The sequence below is a fragment of the Ailuropoda melanoleuca genome, chromosome 3, assembly GCF_002007445.2.
Source record: "Ailuropoda melanoleuca isolate Jingjing chromosome 3, ASM200744v2, whole genome shotgun sequence".
In the NCBI taxonomy this organism is placed as follows: Eukaryota; Metazoa; Chordata; class Mammalia; order Carnivora; family Ursidae; genus Ailuropoda; species Ailuropoda melanoleuca.
In genome coordinates this window covers 135,895,232-135,910,286 of record NC_048220.1, presented here as the reverse complement: position 1 = coordinate 135,910,286, position 15,055 = coordinate 135,895,232, and the positions used below count along the sequence as shown (strand labels likewise).

Below are 15,055 nucleotides of genomic sequence, written 5' to 3'. Positions count from 1 at the left end.
AAAGAAGTGAATGACTATATATACACACGTTGATGTATGTATATACACACAGACAAAAAGGTTTTTACTCTTCAACAAAATACTGTGTCTGTATTGATTGGTTTTGAAACCAAAGTCTGGCTTTGAGAAATTGTAGATTTTTAAGAATGAGTGAGCCTGCTTGAAATGTGTCATCTGTTTATGGAAGATTATACCCTCTACCAGTTCAAGGCTTAGCCCAGGGCCGGAATGGGGCGGCAGTTAGACAGGGATCCGCAGTCTCGTCCTGGTGTCTGGAGCATGAGTGGGAAACGGCCATGGACTCTCTTGCATATGATCACAGGATTGGGAGGGATTGGTGCTTCTGCTTTGTAGCTGCAGCACCGGACGGTCCGGTGCCATGGAGATAAATAGAGTCCACACAGGTGTCTGTATAATAGTATCTTCTCCAAGATTAATTTTAATATATTTTCGAGGCTTCAAAAGATTTAAGAAAATAATAAGCGAGTGATCTTCCTCATTCCATTTCTTAAAGTCTAAAGCATTTTATTCCATTCCACTGTGGTGACACCCTCGAGTCAGGTGCTCAGGAGAGGGCCAAGCAGTGTCCAAGGTCACCGGGTTTCCGTTTGTAAAGTAATGCCTCGTAACTGCATGGATTTGTTGAGCGCCGCTGTTTCCTAAGCTTTTTTGTATCTCTTTTTTTCTCCTGAAAAATCATCACTTCAGGGTTGACTATATTTTTGAGATCCAGTGAGAAGAATCATTGGGATATATTTTCTGTAAAGCGTTTTGGTTATTTGAGGAAGGCCTCCCCTCACATTTCTTTTAAAAATGTGTTGTTGTTTTTATTAATTGCTGCTGGTATTTTCTTTGACGTGAAGTCACTTCAAGGCTGAGAGCAAAGACACCCCACACCAGCCTAGTTCCAGAGTCTGGCCGTGGGCTGGATCTCCCCCACACCAGCCAGGATTTACCCCTTTCACAGCCGCTGATTTTACTCTTGACACAGCTTCCCAGATGGGTGTCATTTGTCCCAGAGTCTGACCAGATCAAATTCATACTGATTTGCGTGTACACACACATGCGCGCGCACACACACACACACACGTGTGCACACGTTGACTTACAGAGTCGTACTTGTGTTCACCAGTAGTGAGTCAGGCTAATACATTCGTCTGTCAGGATTAGTTCTTAATTTCCTTTTAAATCTTCTTTCATAGCTTTTGTTTATCAAGAAAGAGGATGAAAATAATTTTAAAATTCTGTGTTCTGACCCCTGTGATATTGTAAGTGATGATGACATTTGCAGTCTGTGTGATAATGACACTAGTTTTCCGCGTTGGTGACCCGGGGTTTTGGAGGGAAGGGTAATCTTGAGAAGAGTGTCGCCAGGAACAGCTCAGGTTTGGTACAGCTTTGAAGGGGGTGTGCGTGAGAGATCGGACCTTCCCCTCCGACGTGCCCGCCCTGCAGGTAAGTGGGCAGGCTCTGCTGGGGCAGCGTATCGGCCACATGGCGCCACCAGGACATTGGGAGGAGTTCCTTGTCGGCCGTTCGGTCAGACCTGCGTTGTCTCTCTTGTCCTGCAGACTCTCTGTCCGTCTCCAGCAACGATGCCAGCCCGCCGGCCTCTGTGGCTTCCCTCCAGCCCCACATGATGGGGGCCCAGAGCTCCCCGGGCCCCAAGCGGCCAGGAAACACGCTGCGCAAGTGGCTGACGAGCCCGGTGCGGCGGCTGAGCAGCGGCAAGGCCGACGGGCACGTGAAGAAGCTGGCGCACAAGCACAAGAAGAGCAGGGAGGTCCGCAAGAGCGCCGACGCCGGCTCGCAGAAGGACTCGGACGACAGCGCGGCCACCCCGCAGGATGAGACTGTGGAGGAGGTCAGAGCCCCGCGCGGCAGGAGCCTGATCACCGGGCAGGGCCACCCACCGGGGCCCGTGGGCGTTTCCCCTGCCATCATAGGAATAGTTGTGTCTCGCGAATACACTACTGTGGTTCCGTTTCCGTAGGTCCCTGGGACTGTCTGTTCCTTAAATCCCTTGTTAGCAGACGGATTCGGTGGGGACAAGCGGTACCCATAGCAGCTCCAAGTTAACACGGTCAGGACTCACGGTGGCTTGTGAGAAAGAGCTCAGAGGACAGTGAGCCTATCCCCCCACCTTCCCCACCAAAGTATGGGCACCCCCAGGCCTGCTCCAGAAGGAAGCCGTCACTCTGCTCCCTTAGCCCTTCTGTTCACACGCCACTGACAAGCCAGGAGGCGCCGTCCGGTGCTGCAGGTCTGGGCAGTCCCTGAGCCTGGTTAAGCAATCCCTAAACCAAGGGGGGGCAGCACAGTGCAGGCAAAGCACGACTTCAGACATGGGAGGACTGGAGGAGTGTGTGTGTCCTGCCCCCATGGTCCTACTTATGTCTGTCCTCAGTAGAAAACACCCAGTGAGTTTAGTACACTAACCAACAAACGCTGGATTATTTCCATGTTAGCAAAGATAACGGTCAGCCAGGAATTTTTTGAAGTTTCCTTTTGTTTGGGGTGGGGAGCTCTAAATGACACTGAAAGGAGCAGAACCCCTTCATGATCGCAGGCTGGTTCTGTCAGGCTGGCAGTGTCAGTGAGGGGCCCTCAGAGTTTTTAACTGAGACCCCCCCCCCCCCAGCTCCCTCAAAAGGAAGAAGGCAGACAGAGTGGGTAAGATTTGTGTCATTTAATTTATTTTGCAGACATGGGTTTTCTGCTGCTTTTTTCCTGGGCATGTTTTGCCCTGGGTTTTCACTAGAGTATGTGGTTTATTATGTCCTCATCCGTCTGTTTTCTACATCTGTGTCCTCTTAGTAGAAATAAAACTGACAATTTTTCTAAAAGTGAAAGCAGAGTAAAATTGAGGTGAGACTAAATTCGGATTCTCCCAGTGCATTTAAAGTTATATTATCCTTTATGCCATTATAATTCCATTGAATTTTATTCTAGCAAGGTACCAAAAATGAAAGTAGACCAGAGCAACTGAATTGACCTGAGAGTCAGAGTTTTGAACTGATCCAGGGTGGGGGAGCTGGGGATTGAAGACAAGAGGTGTTCAAAGCCTAACGGGTAATGTTGACAGAGGCCCCTTCAGAAGACACGCGCAGCGGCCCTTCCATCATCCAAGTTGGCCGGCAAGGTAGCCGGGTTGCAGGAAGGGAATGAGCAGTTACCGTCTGGGGCGGAAAGAGCTTGCTCCTGATTTCTGTCCTCTCCATCCTGTCCCAGCTGTATTTTCCTAGTAACCCATTAGGGCTCCTTTCTGTGATCTGACCTTGACAGTTGGGCCTAGAATATAATGAGCAAACGTTGGTTTGATTTCAGAGAGGCCGGAATGAGGGCCTGAGCAGTGGCACGCTCTCGAAGTCCTCATCGTCGGGCATGCAGAGCTGCGGAGAAGAAGAAGGGGAGGAGGGGGCCGATGCCGTGCCTCTCCCCCCACCCATGGCCATCCAGCAGCACAGCCTGCTCCAGCCGGATTCACAGGACGACAAGGTGAGAGGCCCCCGCCAGTGCACCCCAGCCTCACTGCAGCAGCCTGCAGCTCCGGGCTGTGAACAGGCACCTGGAAAATGTGCTGCCCGTTTTCACCCCAAAAGTATAAATAACAAAGTCAATTTAGACCAGGCAGCGGGCCAACATGTGTAGTTCCTCATAATCGTACACTTGTATAAATACGTTCAATGCATTTTTAATAATGCTTCAGTAACTGTTACTTTTAAAGTAACTTTGTTTTCTGTTTACTGTACCACCCCGGGTCCCTGAGAGAGGAGTCCGAGGTATCACATGCAGTCTTGGTGATTGCATCCCTGTGCGAACATTAGGCCATCTTGCTCTCCCTGTGAGCTGTTTTTGCACACAGGCGTTGTTTTCAGATGGGGTTGTACTGCTATCCAATCCCTCTGTCCAGCATGCCTGACATTAGCATTTAGGATCAACTGGGGTGCGGGGATAGGTGTCAAGTTGTAGGGATCAGTTCAAAACCATAAATCTCCTCTTTGGATGGATGTGGAGGCTTCAAACCAGGCTTGGGTTTTTGTTTGTTTAGTTTTTACCTGATCTGAAACTATTTTGTGCATCCCAGTTGTAGAGCCCTAAACCATCCAGAAGAAACCTGGTGACTGGCTTGCATACCCTCTTGCATTCTGGCCCAGTGTGCTCCCCAAAACTGGCAGGTGTTGAAAACCGTGCTATGGAATCATTACTGGAGGGTGTTGGGGGGGGGTTTATTTTTGGCAGTAACTAAGCTTTCTGAATAAAACAGATGTTTTCATCATTTTTGCCCATTCTTCCTCTTTTTCCTTCCCTGACTCCCTGCTCAGTGTTAACACGGTCATTTGCTGGATTACCTGTGTTTTATGACCTGGACTCTGCCCTGGCCCAGTGCTGGGCAGCTGTGAGGCCAAGACAAACCACGCGTTAATCTTAACGTGGGCGGCCACCTCCCGCCTCCTGAGAACCCACCTCCTCCCCCATTGTAGCACTGAGCACAGTCAGGCCACTGCGGGTCTCGGCTGAAGGACGTGGCTTGGGCTGGAGACTGGAGTTTGGGGGCATGTGAGGTGCAGGCCAGGTGTTGTGGGAGCTGACGTGAGGTGGCAGAGGGCCTCACCCCCTGCACAGACCAGACTTGCCAGGAAATGGGAACGTGTCATTTCTCAGACAATTCCTAAACTCTTTTGTGGCATTCCAAGCTGTAGCTTCCTTGGAAGCAGGAAACTGAAATTTCGTAGATCTGGATGGTTGGCCGAAGTGAGGTGCAGGGCCTGGTTGACTTATTCCCCCAGGAAGAGTATTTTTCTCCGTTTGAGGAGTGGACTGCGCTCTGTACTTGAGTGCGCTGAAGCCGTTTATTGGTGATCGCGTTACCTCATTGGGTATTAGCAGTAGGAGCTCTTCATTTACAAAAGTCTGTAGTGATATTCCCCGAGAGTATATTACCTTGTGACTAATATTTTGTTTTGTTCTGTTTTCTCTTTTTGTAAACTTTCACTGCAGCATTACGTTGATTTGTGTTCTGTGTCTGTTTTGGCTCAGTTTCCTTACCTCTCCATTTGAATTTGTTTCTTCGTTTTCTTCACCCCATACTCCAGATTTCATTAGACCAAACCAACATTTGTTTTGCAAATCACATATCTGGATCCACACATGTAAAAGCCTCGTTGTGAACGTATAACTCCGTATCTGTCTCCTGTGAGAAATGCATCGTTAGGACAGCGAGCCGTGTGTCGCATGCATCTCGGCTGTCCTTAATATGAAGCAAGGTTCATATTATGCCCCTCTTCTAGTTTCCAGTTAATTGATGGCACAAGTAATCTGCAAACACACCGTGTTTGCTAATTACTGAAACTTGAATTCAGCAGCCCCTCCCTCCAATTCCTTACCTGTCAACCCCTGTACACCCTGACTCTAGCCGTAAACGGCATCTCATAGCTTGTGAGGCCGCAGATCTTCTGTCCTCTGCACTAGTCATTGGGGAAATGGATGGCACAGAAAATGGTGAGCTTGTCCCCCCTCTTCCCTGTCTGGTCAGTGCACCCCCGGTTCTTTTCCTTTTCTTTCTTGTTTCTTTCTTTTAGCCCCATAAACACAGGAGAGCCATTTTTAGTATCCTGTTTTTGGTTTCCTGATTATTTAAGGATTCACTCATTAGACCCTCAGCCTTTCATTCTTGCATTGATCAGATTCTGTATTTTGTCCTCCTTCGCCACTCGCCTGGCTGGCAGTTGCAAAAGTTACAGTTCACAGCCTCCCGCACCCAGTCACCTCTTTGAAAACGTTATGATGTTACATGACTGAGGATTAAAAACAGACTTTGTCTGCTTTCCACATGTATCCCAGACAGGTTTTATTTAGTATTTCATGTCAGAATATTGTAAATTTAAAAGGATGACTTTAAATAAATGCAAACAAAGACAAACTTGTGGTCTTTTTGTCTGGAATTACTTTGAAAAAGAGATTGAGCTTGCAGGAGAATGTACTGTCTGTCCAGTGACTAACATGAGGCTTTCCCCTCCCCCTTCTCTTTCTCTTCACTTCTTCCGTAGGCCTCTTCTCGGTTATTAGTTCGCCCCACCAGCTCCGAAACTCCGAGTGCAGCCGAGCTCGTGAGTGCAATTGAAGAACTTGTGAAAAGCAAGATGGTAAGGCTTTTTAGAGAAAGTCTGAGGTTTGGAAGCTGCCATAAAGGCTGCTTGCGGATGGGTGTGCCCCTGTTCATGTCCTGCTCCGATCTGCAGAATGTGCCTGTGGCAGCTTACGCAGGTGGAGTCCCCAAGACCAACCTCACTTCTGACCAGCTGCCCGTCTGGGGGTACCCAACATCACCCTCAGGTGCAAGAATTCACTTGAAGGACTCACAGAACTCAGAAAAGCTGTGATACCCCTAGTCGTGGTTTCTACTGTGAAAGGACAGATTAAAATCAGCCAGGGAAGAGGTGCGTGGGGCAGGGTGCAGGAGGATGCCGGGGTCAAGCTTCCAGTAGTCCTCTCCCTGTGGAGTCATGCAGAGCACTGACTTCTCCTGACAACGACGTGTGACTTCATTGTGCGTCACATGTAGAGTCTGGCCAGCCAGGGACTTGGTGTTCAGAGTTTTTATTTGAGCTCAGTCACATACACAAGATTGACTGCTGGCCTGGCTCCCCTTTGTCTCCTGCCCCTCCAGAAAACAAGATACCACGTGGCCCAAAGCCCCCAAGAGTTGCACTGTTGTCATGCACTGTCTGTCTTGGCCCAGGGCCCCTAGGTAAATAGGCATGCCTGTCAGGCAGGACATCCTGGGGGATTAGAGACACCTTCCAGGAGCCAGGATTAATCCGCTCTTGCCCCTACCTTTACTGCGGCGCTAGCACTGCTTAGTAGGTATGGTCAGTTCCACTCACGTCCACAGGTGTGCCCACGGTCAATGGCATGCACCCATAGCTTGGTAGCTCCTTTCGCTGTCTCTGAGATCTTTCATTTGAATTTACAATGTGTAAGAGAGAAGAGCTTGCACTGTTATGTGAGGGCTTTCTTTTCTTAGTAACCTCTGTATTTCCAGTTGGTCAGCATGGAGTCATTTAATAAAAGCCCCAAAATCAAAATATTGATTTAAAGTTAGATAGGTGTGTATTGCTTCTAACTGATTCAAATCAATTAATATCTGTGTTTCTTCAGTTTTCCTGTGAGGTGGGAAAACAGTTAATAGTAATAGCCTTTAAATTTGTATATCCTACAACTCCCATAAAGTTACTTAACATCTTTTAAAAGTCATCCCTCCAAAAGTAAAAGCCCCCAGCCTCTCCCACCAGTCCATCTTCCAGAGTTAACCACTGTGATCAGTTTGGTGTGTTTCCCTCCAGACATTTGCTTTGCAGGTGCAAACATATATGGGGAGGGAGAGGTAGGGTGCCTGTCCATGCTCTGTTTTTCAAAATGGATTCATTCCGTTTTTAAGATTCTAAGACTTAATAAATCTTGAGGCGCTTCTCACATCAGTACATAAGTTTTGCCTCATTCCTCATAATAGCTGTACAATATTCCATTGCGTGGGTGTAGTGATAATCTGCTGAGGGACTGGACTGCTCTAAACCAGGCACTATTCTATGCCTATATTAACTTATTAGGAGCCCAGTGAGGTAAGTACATGTTTTTGTCATTTCATTTTACAGCCACAGAGTTTAAAAACTTAACCAGCTAATAAGGAGTAGAGACCTGATTATACTATATAATTTATTTAAACAAATTCCTAATGATGTGTGTGTGTGTGTGTGTGTGTGTGTGTGTGTACAGAGTTGTTTTCAGTTTTGCACTATTGTAAACTCCGTGTTGGTTATTTGTGTGCAGTTAGATCTGTAGGGTAAATTTCTAGCACTGGAATTGCTAGATCAAAGAGTATACTTTTTAAAGTTGGAAATTTATATTCCTTCCACTAGGTATTAACTGAGTAATATGATATCATTCCCATTTCTTCTACCCGTAGACAAGTTTCAATCAGTCACCTGATTTTTTTTTTTTTTAAACTATCTGATCATTCTAATCATCAGAGGCAGGAAGAGAAACTGACTGTCTGTGAGGACCACTGACCCTGGGCACACGAGACAGACTGGAATTGACCACATTTCCTATGAAACTGTGGTTGACTCAGTCAAATGGGAATTGTGTCATGAAAAATTCAGACTGTTTCACTCTTCCATAACTGGATTTCTTTCCAGGTAGTCATGTTCTGAAAGTGACATGATTGGCTAGGAAGTTAGGAAAGTTACTAGTACTTGGTAGAAAATCTAAGAACTTGACTCCACTGGTCTAGAGTTTGGGATCATTTCAGTTTGAACTGAGCTAAACCACATCCTGGCTGTCTCTTTGAGACAACTCGATTGATGGTCTAAACAAAGGGTACTTAAATTGTACCCTGTGAGCTTTCAAACACCCTTAAACATTATAAAAACAGTCATTTATACTCCTCCATTATAAGATCATTAAAATCATTCTGTCTAATAATTGAAATAGTTTTCCCAAGCGAAGTTACGAGGTGCCCTTTGTCAGTCTGCTCGTCATCATTCTGCCAGTGTTGGAACTGCATTCCATTCAAAGTGGGCTGAGATTCGTTTGTCATTGATTCACATGGACTTGAAACAGAGAGGTGTTCTAGGACATGGTTTCTTTCAGCTCTTTCTGCTTCATTCCTTCCTTTCAGTTCCACGGCATTAAACTTTACCAGTGGAAACTCAGTTCTTTCTACTCACTCAGGTTTCTCCTTCAGTTAGCAGGCATAAAGCTCTTGGCATCGTGGAAAGGGCATAGGTTTTGGAGTCAGATACACTCGTGTTCAAGCGCTGCTGCTTACACTCGGGCTCTCCGAGCCTGTGTCATTCAGCTGTAAACTCAGCATAAGGACTGTTTGCTAACAAGGTTCCATCCATGTGGGCAGCCACTAGTGCTTGCCTTCCCTGTTGGACGACCGTGTTTATGCTATTCATGATGGACTCATCCCATCCTCACTGTCCATGGAATGTAATCTAGATTCTGCCCTCTTTTTCTGGCTCGAGGGAAACATGGCTCTGTGTTGACTTCCTGTCACTAATCCTCCGATGTCAGTGGAGAACTGCTTTTTGTCAGTGAAAACTCTGAATCATTTTAATATCCTTTCACCTGTCCTGCACATGTGACCCCAAGTTCCTCCTGCACGTTTACCACGTGCTGTAGGTCCCTGGTCATCCACATTTGTCTTCTTGTGGGTGACCTCCCAGGCTACCGTGCCTTCGTCATAGAATTCGAACACTGAGTTGGTTGTCCTTCAAAAGCTACATACTAACTTACTGGCTTGGGAAGACGTTGTTCAACTGTTCCACTCTTCACTGTTCAGCTGTTACACGGTCTGATATCCGGGGCACTGAACCTCCTACCCCTGAAACCTGCAGAGTCAATCTGAAAAATAAAACCAGCCTGGAAACTATTTCCTGGGGTTCACTCCTCTCCCTTACCTCCACATCCCGGGTCCAAGCGTGTGGGAAACATAGTGTATCTCTCCCGAGCACCGGCAGCCCACAGCCATAGTGACCACTTGCATTGACTTTGGGGTTTTCTGTTCTTTGTTGATCTAAATATAAAGGGAGACATGAGAAAGAATAAAAAATGAATAAACATCTACCTCAAGATACTAGAAAAACAATAGAAATAATGAGTTGGGAAACAGAAAAACAGAATAACAAATAAAACCAAAAATTCGTTCTTTGTTGAAGTAATAAACATCAGGTAACCTTCACAAGAAAATAGAAAGGGAAGCACAAATTCAGAAAACAAGGCATTATATGGGAGGGGCAAACTAAGGAAATTAAAATAATCGTAACACTTTTTGTTGAGGTCTTTGAAAGTAAATTGGAGACCCTGGATGAAACAGGCAGTTTCCTAAGAAAATATAATTTACCAAAACTAACCTTGGAAGAGATGGATTATCTGTGCAGACCTCTCCTCAACCAGGGAACAGAGAACATTGACAAGAACCCCGCCCACAGAATGCCACCAAACCCAGAGGACTTCACAAGTAATTCACCCAAATCTCTGAAGTCCCAGGAATTCCGGTTCTGCGAGGCTTGTCCGGTGGAAGCATTTCCACACTCACACTGCCTGCACCCCCTCCGGCTGCCCAGCTGGGGCCACGCCTCCCGTCTCTGCCCTTTGTGGTCCAGACAGCCATCCCGCCAGCGGAAGACCAGGACTTCACCGGCACCAGTGAAGTCCACTGCTTGACCTCCTTGCTCACTGCTGTGTGTGAAGGCACATCTGGAGACGTCTTCTTTATTTTCTTTCTTTTTTATCACCATTGAAATGAACAGGACTGAATCTAATGAGCATCAGCCGTTTCCTTGCAAATCTAGACAGGAGACAGTGCAGAGCGTCTTCCCCTCCTCCTCTGGACCCCAGTCTCCCATCGAAGAGCTCCATGATGGACAAGCACAAAGCAGGCTGCGCAGCTTCCTACAAAGTGCTTGCTTCCAGGAAAGGCCAGTAGCTAATTATTTCAAAAGAAGAGTGCTGTTTTCTTATCAAACCCCATTCCCTGACTATCTTTCACCAATGAGTGCAGCAGTTGGTGTGTTTCCACAGCTCCGTGGGGTTGGTGAACAGAATTACGTGCGCAGACTTCATGTCCTCAGAGTTGTGCTTAGGGTCAGCATTAGTCCGTTACTTTTAAGGAGAAAAAACTGGACAAGCATTAGAGGTTTTGATTTGATGGGATATATTCATTGTTCCTGCAATTTGTATTGAGCTTTTTGTTTGAAGATAAGTTAATCACATTTTCCCAGTTCCCATCTAGACAAGTACTTCTTGATCATCTCTGTATATCCAGCTGGGTGCTTTGGAAATTTTGAAAGAACTATAACCCATACCCCTTGGAGCTTTGGGAATTCAGGTTAAGAAACACAATTAAGATGTACCAACGAGAAAGTAAGCAGTCACTAATCGTTATCACCTTAGTCCAGGGACAGAAGTCGATATTCATCTCAGATGTGTTGAACACCTGCAAAGCTTCATTCCAGGTTCTACAACACTAAACACAGTCACTCGTGGAAACTAAACTCCAGTGGAGGAAGGGAGTTTAGGATACTTCATCGAGGCAGCGTGACAGCTGCTTCCGACAGAAGAGAGGAAGGATGTTGTGAGTATCCAGAGAGAGAGATCCATTCAGCTGGGCAATCTGTGTGTGCTGAGGGGGGAGTCTAGTCTTTGAGGATAATCAAGAACAATCCCCATGCTGTCTCAACCAAAACAGAGATCGCCGACATTGCTGTGTAGCCCACCAGCAAGGGGCACGGGTGATGTGCCCGGGGTAGGCTGGCCAGAGGGAGGAGGTTCCGCACACATCCGAAATGGTCCTGCTGTCATTTGGCAGGAATAATGGCTGTATGTGGAATGCCTGATACACCCAGAAATGTGGGCAGTGCTGTAATGGAAACAAGTTGGGTTATTTGGAATTATCTGGTGACAAGGAATAGAATTTATTACTGCATATAAATTCACTGTCCTTTTTGTTCTAACGTACCTCGTTTATCAGCTTCTCTTGCTCAATGTTTGTATTAATAGTGGGGGTTTTTGTTACGAAATACTGTGTACGTGGACCTTCTAATTTTACAATCAGGCCTTCTGTCTTTTCTGACTTACGAGGTTTTCTAATCCTAATTCCAGCCTCCTGAACTGTAGGCGGGAAGCGTGACTGGTGGTCTGGTTTTCTTTCAGGCACTGGAGGATCGTCCCAGCTCACTCCTTGTTGACCAGGGAGACAGTAGCAGCCCCTCCTTCAACCCTTCAGACAACTCCCTCCTGTCCTCCTCCTCGCCCATTGATGAGATGGAAGAAAGGAAATCCAGCTCTCTAAAGAGACGGCAGTAAGAGATGTTTCTGTGTCAGCGTTGGTCAGCTTTCTTCCTGTCTCTGTCACCTTCACAGATGTGACAGGGATCCGTCTCTGGATCAGTGCAACAAGGAGCTCCAGGGTCACTCCTGGAGTAGTTGTATAAGTGTTTGAGAATCTCTCAGAGCCTCAGAAGGGTGCAAGAAGCCGTAGCGGCAGGCTTTTCTTTTTTAAGAGTTTGGAAATTGTTTATTTTGTTAATTTTTTTTGAGTAAGCTCTACGCCTAATCTGGGGCACACACTCACAACCCTGAGATCAAGAGGTGCCTACTCTACTGACTGAGCCTGCAAGGCGCCCCCCCCATAGCTGCAGTTTTTGTTACTTGTATGTTATACTTTATTTATAAATAAGAATGACAGGAGAATACCTTCTGTCACTTCTAGTGAGAAACTCCTGTGCTTTCTGTTGTATAGACTTATGAAGGAAAGAAGGCAACATAAAATCAGACACAGTCCCGAAAACTTGAATATTTTTTTTAACATAACCTTAGTGATAGTGTTTCTCAGTTCCAGTAAAACCACTTACAGTGAAAAAGACAATCCTGAGAAATATTACAAAAGGGTTTAACCTTGCCTTCAGAGAAGAGGAAATTCTTGTGTGAGGGCAGAAACTCGGTTTTACCGAGCGCTCTAGGCCAGCACTCTGGGTCCCAGAATGATGGCGGTCTCACGGGAGAGGCCCAGCCGGTGCTGGCCGAATGAATGGATGCACAGACCAAAAGACCTTTTCAGGCCAGCTGAGGTGGCTGCTGTTCTGATCAGCTAAGTGTCTTCTCTTATCGGAGAGGCCTCGCAAACAGTTATGAGCCTTCAGAAACACTTCTGGATGAGTGATCAGACCCGAAACCTTAAACATCTGAGTTAAAATTTTTTCTTGTAGGTCTGCGAAGATTAAAATGACTTAATCATTTAAAAACAGAACAAAACAAACTTGTTTCCTTTAATGTCAAGCCTTTATAGCAAAGTTATGTCTAAGCCTCTCTTGATTGTCCATCTATGTGATCTGAGCCCACAGCATTTATGGGTTACATACATGAACCTGTAAGTGATTTGGGACACTCAGGAATTGAAGACCCAGTTGTGCTAGTTTGATATATTACAGTACAACAGTACAGTCCCAGTGGGAGTCTGACCTGACAAAAGCAAGGTGCTGAAGAGTTCATTCAGAAAATGAAAAGAGTTTGGATTGTAAACACTCGTTTTTTCTCTCTTTGCAGCTATGTTTTGCAAGAACTAGTGGAGACGGAGCGTGACTATGTGCGGGACCTCGGCTGTGTGGTTGAGGTATGTTTTCAGAGATTTAATAACCTGTATCAGCCCCAAGAGTTGTCAAGGGAGTTGTCAAATTATATTTGCCAGTTTAACACTGATACCTTCTCAAAAGCTTTAAAAACATTTTGACATGCCCTCCCCAAAAGAAAACCAAGTTTCAAAAAATGAAATTTAGCCAATTGTCTTCATCTATATTCACTTTTAAATACTTCTTTTTCACATAGTGCATCTTTGACATAATAACTTGTTTTTACAATTAAATTTTTAAATTACCGTATCCAGCCATTGTATTTATGACATGGGAATCTTATCTGTGATTATTTACAAACATGGATATCATTGCAGAAATGAGAACGTCATTGGTTGAAGAAGTCGGTTCCACCTGAGTTCAGAGCTGGTCTGTGGCTACAGCAGGCCATTTGCTTATACTTTCCACAGAACAAATACATCACCATTTTCATGGCCCAGAAGTTGCTACACATGGTGTAGCCATAACAAAACCTTGGTCTTTCATACTGCATCACGGGCTCTCTCCAGACTTATCCCTGACATTAAAGTTCAGGGCATAATCATATCTATAAACTCAACTCATCAGAAAGCTATTTTTATAGTATACAGTTTTACCACCTTTTCGGCTTCATAAATTTATCTAAGACAATACTTTTGGGGTGTTCGTTCCATTAAAAGTAACAGCTTTCACAGTTAATTGTGTAACAAAGGATTTAGCATGCCCAATGGGTCTGCAATTAAGTAACTTGAATTACTTAAGAGATAAGTGTATAGGTTGATCCCACTCAAGATAAGAAGTTGTAGGGGCGCCTGGGTGGCACAGCGGTTAAGCGTCTGCCTTCGGCTCAGGGCGTGATCCCGGCGTTATGGGATCGAGCCCCACATCAGGCTNTCCGCTATGAGCCTGCTTCTTCCTCTCCCACTCCCCCTGCTTGTGTTCCCTCTCTCGCTGGCTGTCTCTATCTCTGTCGAATAAATAAATAAAATCTTAAAAAAAAAAAAAAAAGTTTAAAAAAAAAAAAGATAAGTTGTAAATGACGTTTTTGCAACATACTTAACTGTTATTAAAAATTAGTTTATGGAAAGAATGTTAAATTCTTATTTAACAAATTATGCAAATAATCCAAAAAAAAAGGAATTCCTGTTTATATTATGCTAAGAACAGAGAAAATATGTTTCTGGCCAAATATTTAATGTTTACTAGCTGATAAGATGATTTGTTTTATGAAACCATTTACATTTAAATGTCTTCGGTTCCTTAGAATTTGGATCTGTGATGCCACACAGTTCAAGGGGAGAAAAGCCTGGCAGTGTGCGTGGCAGTACATTTCAAGGGCCAGTGCAGGACTCCTTTCATACAGGGCTTGTATTTGTTTTTAGAGAAGTACTGGGTTATGAGACAGTGCATATGTCTGTTTTCTTTTTTATGACTATTAGTCCATAAATCATTACTTGATCCACATATGTTCAGTGACGCAAACTTATCTTTGAATATTCAATTACAGGGCTACATGGCTCTTATGAAAGAAGACGGCGTTCCCGACGACATGAAAGGGAAGGACAAGATTGTATTTGGCAACATCCATCAGATTTATGACTGGCACAGAGAGTACGTAAGACACTGGCATGCGTGATGGTGTGCACAGAATGATCACCTGCTGAACTGCTTCGTGTCAGGCCACTGGGAAAGGATGTGCGGTGGTTCTTCTCTTTTTATTACCTGGGTGGCCTCCCGGAGGCGCTGGTGCAGAGGAAGTACTGATCAGGGCGCCTGTGTGGCTCAGGCAGTCAAGCGTCCGACTCTTGATTTCAGCTCAGGCCAGGATCTCAGGCTCCTGGGATTGAGCCGCGCATCAGGCTTTGCGCTCAGCGCAGTCC

General features: G+C 45.5%; 1 protein-coding gene across 1 annotated transcript in view; it reads left to right on the top strand.

Annotated features, from left to right (window-relative positions):
- Positions 1-15,055, top strand: part of TRIO (trio Rho guanine nucleotide exchange factor) — a 347,159-nt gene that overhangs the window by 305,626 nt on the left and 26,478 nt on the right. Inside the window, 6 exon segments of the mRNA XM_034657080.1 lie at positions 1,572-1,864; positions 3,328-3,498; positions 6,051-6,146; positions 11,722-11,870; positions 13,114-13,180; positions 14,683-14,786. Of these exon segments, the coding sequence (XP_034512971.1) occupies positions 1,572-1,864; positions 3,328-3,498; positions 6,051-6,146; positions 11,722-11,870; positions 13,114-13,180; positions 14,683-14,786 (880 nt within the window).